At 27.3% G+C, this 9441-nt stretch overlaps 1 protein-coding gene across 2 annotated transcripts; it reads right to left on the reverse strand.

Annotated features, from left to right (window-relative positions):
- Window positions 1-3455: 3455 nt before the first annotated feature.
- LOC110281895 (uncharacterized) lies at window positions 3456-8318 on the reverse strand. Of its 2 annotated transcripts, XM_087160981.1 has the most exons (5): window positions 8272-8318; window positions 6874-6981; window positions 6408-6795; window positions 6157-6353; window positions 3456-3661 (listed from the first exon to the last, which is right to left on the reverse strand). In XM_087160981.1, the coding sequence occupies exons 1-4, from the start codon at window positions 8281-8283 to the stop codon at window positions 6172-6174; spliced, it is 690 nt and encodes a 229-aa protein (XP_087017107.1). In that variant the 5' UTR covers window positions 8284-8318; the 3' UTR covers window positions 3456-3661; window positions 6157-6171. The 2 variants fall into 2 exon arrangements, with proteins under 2 accessions (XP_087017107.1, XP_087017106.1); XM_087160980.1 differs by having other exon boundaries at window positions 6157-6795.
- Between the last annotated feature and the right edge of the window lie 1123 nt (window positions 8319-9441).

Consider the following 9441-nt stretch of genomic DNA (forward strand, 5'->3'; position numbering starts at 1 on the left):
CTAGTCGTTATAAACCAATGGAGCTCGGAAATTTATAATACTAACCATGATAATTGCACCAACATTGTTACTAATCAGTATAATAAACATGGTAAATATTAATAATTGCAGACGAAGAATAATAATAACTATTGGTTTTTATTAATAATTATGAACGTGTGTTTGTTATTAATAATTGTCAGTTGCTATTAAATAAAATGTTTAATAATATTATTTCCAATATCAGTTGTTATTAACACTATTGTAACCGTTTAATGCTATTACTATACATTATATATCTCATTTCCAAAATATGAGGTTATTATTAATGATTGCAGGTTATAATTATAAAATTAATTCATTATATTGTTTTTTGTGCCTCATAAGGGCTTTAAGTGCTTTCTTTTCCTTAAAAAGAGTTGAAGCAAAAACTCATTAAGTTTCATGATCATCAAATTGTCTTCTGCAGTTGTGATTGCAATCACATTTGGCGTTGACAGATGCTAAAAATTAGTCGCTTTTGAAATTTCATGCTAAAAATTAGCCACTTTGACGAATTTTTGCTGCAACAATCCATTTAAATTTTATTTTCGAAGAAAAAATTATAATTTTGGTTTTTGCAGGATAGTTAAAGGAATTACACTTTTGACTTCAATTGACCGTTGCTCCAATATAGTCTTGATTGGCAAATATCTACAGCAACTTTACTAATATGCATATGTTTGCCTTAGTCATGCGTTATGCTATAATAAAATATCAATTGTAATAGACGGATACATGATTTAAATCTTCAGTATTGCCAAAAACCAGCAGAAGGTAGCAGTGGTTTTCGCTTTTAGGCATCTCAAATTCCTATTAAATTCTTTTTATTTTATTTTACATCAGGCTTTGATCATCCGATGCATTTTTGAGTTTGCGACTATCAATGTTCAGCTATGTACTCCTTCAAATTTGAACCCAACACAGAAGACAAAAAAACTTCTGCATTAAGCATAGGAAAAACCATTCAGCTTTCGCGGAGGTCTTTTTGATCGAACTAACCCTCATTTGTGCTACATGAAGAAGAAAAGCTTTAAAATCTGGATTCAAACCTTCACCTCATTAGGAGTCCAGCGCACTCTACCCTGAGCCACCGCGACTCTGACGAATTAATTTATAACAAAATGCTTTTCCTCGTTAATTAACTATCGACATTTTTTCATAAGGTTAACATTAATCAGTAATCAGAGTGGATGCTTAGCTTACAGGTTTTTATTGACAGCGATTTGAAAACAAAAGATTTTTAAATAAAAGACTTTGAAAAAGTAGTCTAAATCGTTTAAATAGTAATTTTGGGAAAAAAAAGAAATTCTTTTATTTAATAAATTGTTTACAATATGTATTTTGCATATTTTGTTTAATAAATTTTGTATAAAAACATAATTTGGAAGGAAAAGAAAGTATCGGCTTTGTGCTGGGTTTGAAGCTAAGTCACGTGAGAAGAGCTCGAATAATGTCACTTAAGAAGATGCATTAGTTCTGTACTGAAGAACCTTCTTTAGAGACTAAACACAATATTTGTTTCGACATTGAAAAACTTCTGAAAGAAAGAAATTAAATTTCGTAGTATAAAAGTATAATTTTAAGCCTTTCTTTTGATTTTACCATGTGTGTATTTAGCAGTAAAGTATCCAATATTTTATGTAGTATTTTACTTCGTTTATCTGACCATCGAAAAAGTTGCAGTTGGTGCTATATGAGGAGAAAAAGGCATATGTTCTAGCATATATTAATTATTTTTCTAAACTTCTTAAAAAGCAATGAAACAGAAGAAAAATATTTTTTTTTCATTTTCAAATGTTTGATGTGTCAACCTATTGTTATACGATAAACTTCAAACCAATAAATTGTTTTCAAGACATATGGTAGTTTCTCACTAAAAATGATGTCTAAAGCTGCACAAAACGTTTAAATTATTGCGGTACTTGTGGTTCAAAAAGAATACTTTCAACTTTCGCGTAATAAGAGATTTACCCCTGATCACATGATAACCAAGATCCCCGATTCCTTTGATGGAGTTGCCCCAAAGATATTGCTTTTTAAACTATCGATGCCGGAAACAACACAAGAACGTTATTTGAACAACAGAATGTTAGGAAGGAATTCTGGCAGGATGTTTGTGGAATATTTTTAACTGAAATAAAACTTGGTATGATTTATTTTACTTTAGTTTCATATTTATTGTAGCATGTGCAATCCTTTAGAAAAATCTTGATATTTAAAATGTGTTAATTTATTTGTGCTAATCTGAATTATCATTAGTTTGAAAGCGCCAACATAGATCGTTACGGTAAACAATATATGTTAAATACCGAGAATTTCTGATCTGAAATAATAAAAAACTAAATAAAAAAAATTAAATAAAAAAGTGCGATGAACATAATCCATAGTTTGTTTGTAAAATACTCCGTGTATTTTAGAATCAAAACAGTAAATTTTATTTTTGAGTAAACACTTAAATTTTTTTAACGAAAAAAGATTTATAGCATTTTAGGTTTGGTAGTTCTTGTAAAAGGAAAAGAAAACTATTTTTGTTATATAATGATATGTTTAACTTGCGACCGAATTTTCATCACTGACGGATATGCAATGTAAGATAAATATATTGCTGAAATATATGACGCATTGTCCTGGATTCCTATAAAAATTTGGTAGAATCGCCGTACTGTATGGAAATGACATTTCTGGTGGGATAATACCCATAATTTTGGTTAATAAAATGAAAATATACGGTATTTAAACCATTCTAGTAATTTTCCAGTTCATATGGTAAGAATTTACCTTAAATTGTTCTTTTCAAAATTATATTTTTTTATCGCACATTTTTTCAAAAAATACAAAACTGAAAAGTAAATTTAACAGAATAAAGAGTTCTTGTGACATGCTGTAAGATCTCGCAATAAAATTACCAAATCTTATGACAATTTCTAAACTGTATCACATATACAGTAAAAAAAAAAAAAAAAAAAAAAAAAAAAAAAATATATATATATATATATATATATATACATATATATATATATATATATATATATATATATATATATATATATATATATATATATATATATATATATATATATATATATATATATATATATATATATATATATATATATATATATATATATATATATATATATATATATATATATATATATATATATATATATATATATATATATATATATTGTTAACTTAACAAAAATAATTACCGAAGACTTCCGTGAAAATTATCGAGCTTTGTGTTATTCCCATAGAGCCAGAAACACGTTAAATTTTACCATATTCTGTTAGTTTTGACATTGCTTTTTCATTCACTGGAGTAAAGGTTACCAGTCAATAGCATTTTTTTTTTGACAATCCAAATGTTCAAACTAAAAAAATAAGTTTGTGTTTAGATAAAAAATCGAATCAATATGAAAATTGACAAGATATTAAAATAAATAAATATTTATTTACATAATATATCATGTACGAGAGATACAAGTCTTTGCAGTTTGAACTTTGACAGTCAGAGAAAAACAAAAACATTATAAGAAGAGAATCGAAAGTTGCAATGTTGAAGAAGACATTTGATAACTCTTGTAAACAATGCAGCTATTAATCAAGTCATTCTTATTTCCTCCTCTATTAAAGTGACCTATAAGTAAATAAAATTAATAAATATATTACAAATAGTAAATATTTTGCCAAAATATACTATTTCTTCATCATTTATATTAATTATTGCAGAAGAATCATAACTTTATTTAGCTGAAATGTATGAAAATGAATAAAATAAGCATAAAGTTATTTATCCTCTAGTTACTGAACTATTATTCAAAATATCTGTAAAATTTGAATTGCTTTATTTTTGGATATGCCATGGAAATTTAAAAATGAGATATAAAATTGATGAGAAATAAAAATACATATGAGAAATAAAATTGATAAATATTTTGCAAATAGTAAATATTTTGCCAAAATATACTATTTCTTCATCATTTATATCAATTTTTGTGAAAGAGTCGTTCTTTTACTTAGCAAAAATACCATATTGAATAAATGAATATAATAAGCATAAAATTATTAATCCCTTAGTTAATGAATTAATATTTAAGATATCTGTAAAATTTGAATCGCTTTATTTTTGTACATGCTTTTAGATTTTTAAAAAGTTTTGTTCATTTTTTTATTGGTGAATCATTTACTACAATTTTCATTTTTGATTAGATATTATTTTATTATAATTTATATTTATGTCAAAATTTTGATTAATACATATTTATTTTTATATATGCATGCTTTACTAATTCCAATTAGGTATATTAAATGAACAAAGCTTATGATGACGAACCCTAAATTTTCTAAAAATTGCAGATTTTTTCAAAAAAGGGTAGAACATACTCTTTCAATTCAAAATCGTTAAATACTTTTATAAATGTGTCTTAAAGAAATTAAACTTATCTAGATTTATATGATAAACAAGATTTGTAATCGTAAAATGAAAATATTTTGCTTTTCATTTGAAGAATTACTTTTAACTATTACAATAAAAAATATTGCTTCATAAATTTTTTGTTTACGTTTTTATAATAAAATCCTGAATCACAATTACGGTCATTTTAAAAAACGGTTCTTTATATTTAATAAACGTTTCCTATTAATTAACATATCTAATCGCAATGTTAAATTTATTTCAAGCAATTTAAACATATTATTGAAAAATTCTTTTTGCAGAAATAAAAATTATCAATACAATAAAAATGTTTATATTGGAAAGTGCTTGTGAATCTTTGCAATTATATCTTTAGATTTTTGAAATAGATTATTTTAACTGAAGTTTGGTTTTTAATTTTATCATTTTTTGCTGTATTATGTTATCATTATGTTTGTTTAACACTTTTTACATTGGTTCTACTTTTCTTGTAATGCGTTTTCATAAAATGTTCATCGTTCCCTTTTTATCAACAAATTTTTTTTCTTTGCATTAAGATTTAGTGAGGATCACAAGAGATAAACAATTTTTTCCGAAACAATAAAAAAAAAGGTTTTTACATTCAGAAGAAATATTTTTTAATCAATCCACAAGCCCTATGTAAAGTATAATGTAATATTTGCGCTAACAGATAAATTAATACATATGTTTCTAGTCAGATTGATATATATATATATAAGTTCAAAATGAAGAATAAAACAAAAAAAATTATAGACGTATGAAAAAAAAAGGGGGGGGGGGAATAATAAGTAAAAAATAACAAACAACAGTTTATATATATATTTAAAAAAAATGAATGAAATTTTATTTAAAATTGCAATGCATTATGCAATTATAGTAACCAAACATCAAAAGTTTTTTTAAAGTAGATCTTAGAGATAAACGCTCTAAGATTCAAATATTACAATTAAGTTGGTAGCGTTTTATGATAATCCTTAAAATTTTTTGAATCATAATGAGTTCTGTTTACTTGCAGCTTAAGCGCAATAAATGAAACTTATTGTTTTTCTTAACTTTCTTCGTGTTTTCTCGTATTTATTTATGTAGTATATATATATATATAAAATAATTTTTTTGGTACGCATCAAAGCATTATTTCCTAAATACCTTCTTCGTAAGATGCAATGCAACGTTATTGGATAAAACTAGAACACGTGGGATTATTTTTATTTAGCTATCATTGCAACTACTAATGTTTATGATCTGTGTTCCTCATCCTCAAATTCCAAAAAGAGCTTCAATTTAAATTTTTTTCAATGACCTTAAATAGAATTGCCAGTATGCTCTTTGTACTACTGAAAGCAACTAATCTTTTCTCTAAAAGAAATATTAAATCAATTTTTGAAAAAAAAATATTGTTAGCATGCAACTGCTGCAAAATTGCAATAAGTTCAATATTGGGTCATTTTACAGTGTTTGTGCTTAAATAGCAGTCGTGCAGCTGACAAGATATTAAAATATATAAAGAAAACAAAGCGTGAAATTTACGAAGATAATTCTTGTAAAAAATTTAAAATAAGGCATTATATTTTCATTGGGATTTCTCCTGATTTATTTGTTTTATTGACGTTATAATTTATACCATTTCATAATATCTTTTTCTGATATAATTAGAATAGAATTAAATATTTAATCGTAAATAGGGAAACGTATCTTACCTGAGTTATAAACGTTTAATAATGTCCTCCATAGCCATATCCGAGACCTTTACCAACTCCATATCCTAAAGCTGTACCATGCCCGAGAACACCTCCATAGCCAAGACCAACTCCATATCCGAGACCAGCAGCATATCCAAGACCTGCACCATATCCAAGACCTGCTCCATGTCCAAGACCAGCACCATATCCAAGACCTGCTCCATGTCCAAGACCAGCACCATATCCAAGACCTGCACCATATCCAAGACCTGCTCCATGTCCAAGACCAGCACCATATCCAAGACCTGCTCCATGTCCAAGACCAGCACCATATCCAAGACCATGAGCAGGAGCGATGACAGCAGCGTGTCCAACTACGGCAGGGGCAGCATGTGCGATATCAGCAGGAGCAGCGTATGGACTAGCGATGACAGCAGCGGCTGGTGCACTGTGAGCTGTACCAGGTTCGTTGGTCTTGACAACAGCTCTGAATCCATGTCCATCGGCAACGTATTCAACCTTTCTTGCTCGTCCATCGAGGTCAGCGAGAGTGTAGGATCCCTTCTTGTTTCCATGAGCATCTCCTACTTCAGATCTGGAGTTGGTGGCTCCTTTGCCATCCTTGATGTCATAAGCAAAAGCGTAATTTCCATGTCCCTAATAGAATTACATAAATATTTTAAATTCAAATAAACACATTAACAACAATTAGTTTTAAATAAGAAAAATACTTACATCTTGAACTTGTTGTCGCGCACTAACACCGGTATTGACTAGGTGTCCATGTCCAGCAAAGAGAAGGCTAGCATTGGCTGCGGCCAAGACAACAAAGAGAATGGATACCTAAAATATTTAGTGGTTTTAAATAAATATATATAAGGCAACCTAACGATAATGTCCTCACATAACAGTATCTGAAGGTAACTATGTTTTTTTAAGTCACATTTCAAACAGTACTGACATTTAAGAGATTCATTTACTGAAAATAGAAGCAGTTTAATAGGAAAAGTAAGTGCAGCTGTTTTATTTATTGGTATGAGAAAGAACACTACAGGATATAACTGTATCTGCATTCTCATAACTATTTTTTTCTATTAAAAAAACAAATGGGTAGTAATTATTCAGATCTGAAAATTTGCTTCTTTTGAAAACTGAATATACACTACACCGCAAAAAATAAAATGTAAAGATTTTTTTTGCCTGCTACTTGATTACAGGCTTAACTGTACAGGAATTTATTCCAACTTTGTAGAATCGTTGTATTAAATGAAACTAGAGATTATAAAGCATAAATTTTCTTAGCATAATTTTTAAGAACCTTATGTTTGCAAATATCACTGCTTGCATTTTAGATCATTTTTGCTATAATAACCCCCTGTCAGACGGCACTAAGGACGCAGACAAATTAGAAGTTATGAAGTTAGTGCTACAGTTCAGCTAACAAGTTAGTGCTACAGAACTGCTAAATTCTGCTAACAGGGTTTATAGTAAATTTTTATTAAAAAGAAAATAAATGAAAATAGTATTCGGAGCACACAGTATATTATGTAAAATGAAACTGATATTTTTTTAAATTATATAAAAATAAATGTTTTATTTTTGTGGATTATTCTAGTTTTGAAAAAAAAACGCCTTTTTTTTTCAATATCTGTCAATTGGTATCTAACGTGATAAAATAAACAAGATATAGTTAAAGTTTTCAAATTTTAATACTTTAATAAATAATATTGATAATTTTCATATAAGTTTTGCTACAACAATGCTTTGCAGTAAAAATTATTTATCCAAATATTCCATAAAAATTATAAAATTTTATGCTTTTTTCCTTCATAAAACTTGTTAACTAATGGTAATTTCAATCCTTTTTAAGACCTTGAGACATTAAATAAACTTTTTTAAACCTTTTCTATACAGTAAAGACTAAAATTTATAAAAAAAAGATTATGTTTCTTTTTTGAGTAATTATAAAATTAATAAAAAACAACAACTTTACTTTAGGGTTTCCGAAAGCTAACTAAAATGAAATAGATAAGTAATTTTTACTTTCCATTAAAAGTGAATACTTAATTAGATAATTCGTCAATATAGAAATTCTTAGCGAAATTTTAAAACTTAGGATACATGTCTGCTTACCTTAGCGATCATGTTTAGTGCTTCGAACTTCTGTGATATTGTAAGCTCTCAACCCAACCTATTTATACAAGTGACACAAGGTCAGCATAAATTAAATTGGTGAGCTACTTGTTTGGAAAAAGCGGAAAAATATTCTGGTAAAAGAAATTAAAAATAAAGCCGCACCCTTGAGAAAGACGGAACAAAAACTTCTCGAAAAGTAGTTTAGAATGGAGAAAAATAAAGACAATAATGTCACTCTTCAGGCCCAGGTAAAAATAAAATTGACAAATTATGCGTGGCGTTACGAAGATTAGTTCAGGGTGTATATCTTTTTAATTCCTAAGGTATTTTATTATAATTACTGATATAAAAAAGTGACCTTAACTTAATTCAGAGATGTAATAATTCAGGCATATTGAACACGAACGCATAATTAAACACTTAAAATAAATTTGTCCTTATTAATTGTTGCATAATTATTAGAGTCAATAAACTAGCATGAAACGTTTCACATAATCCGTAAAGAAACTCGCAATTTGCATATTAATGTTAAATGACGTAAAAGGTAATTTTTTTACTGAAATTATTAGCCTATTCTCTTAAAAAGATTAATTTTTGCTTAAATTTGTGCCATCAAAGGAAAACAACACAACAATATCTTCAAAAAATAAATAAAAAAATTATGTCTTGTTTTGATAGTTCATATTTTTAAGATAATAAGATTTTGTACCTAAATATTGATTTGATTTTTGCAAAAATGTTAAAGTTACAACACAATATGACGATCGTGACGCAGGATGTGCTGTGACATATTCATGTAACAGTGTGTGAATTCCAAACAACTGTTAGTTGGACAAATATAGCGTTAAACTCTGAAATTATAATACCATTTTGATAATTCTTATAAAATATGATTTTCAAGATGGATATGTTAGGTATTACTTTTAAAATGCCCGTAGAAATAATAGCATTTAGACGTAATTTTTAAACAATTAAAGCTTGAAATGATGAATTTTGTTATAAGCAAAGTTATAATTTGACTTTTTAGCACAGCTTCAAAGAAAAATTCGGGTAAAAGATATCGAATGTTATTTTTTTGCAAATTATGTAATTAGATAATATACATTAATGTTTATTTGTTATCAAATATTGTTTGGATTGTACAGATTTACAAAAAAAAATGCTGCT

Source organism: Parasteatoda tepidariorum, chromosome 4 (assembly GCF_982258835.1).
Source record: "Parasteatoda tepidariorum strain Cologne lab strain chromosome 4, Ptep-v5.0, whole genome shotgun sequence".
Lineage (NCBI taxonomy): Eukaryota > Metazoa > Arthropoda > Arachnida > Araneae > Theridiidae > Parasteatoda > Parasteatoda tepidariorum.

Bases quoted from the DNA above. Each gene is read 5' to 3' on its own strand.
- LOC110281895 (XM_087160980.1), bottom strand. The intron at 6,796-6,873 runs GTAAGTATTTTT...TAATTCTATTAG, and splicing joins CGCGACAACAAGTTCAAGAT to GGACATGGAAATTACGCTTT.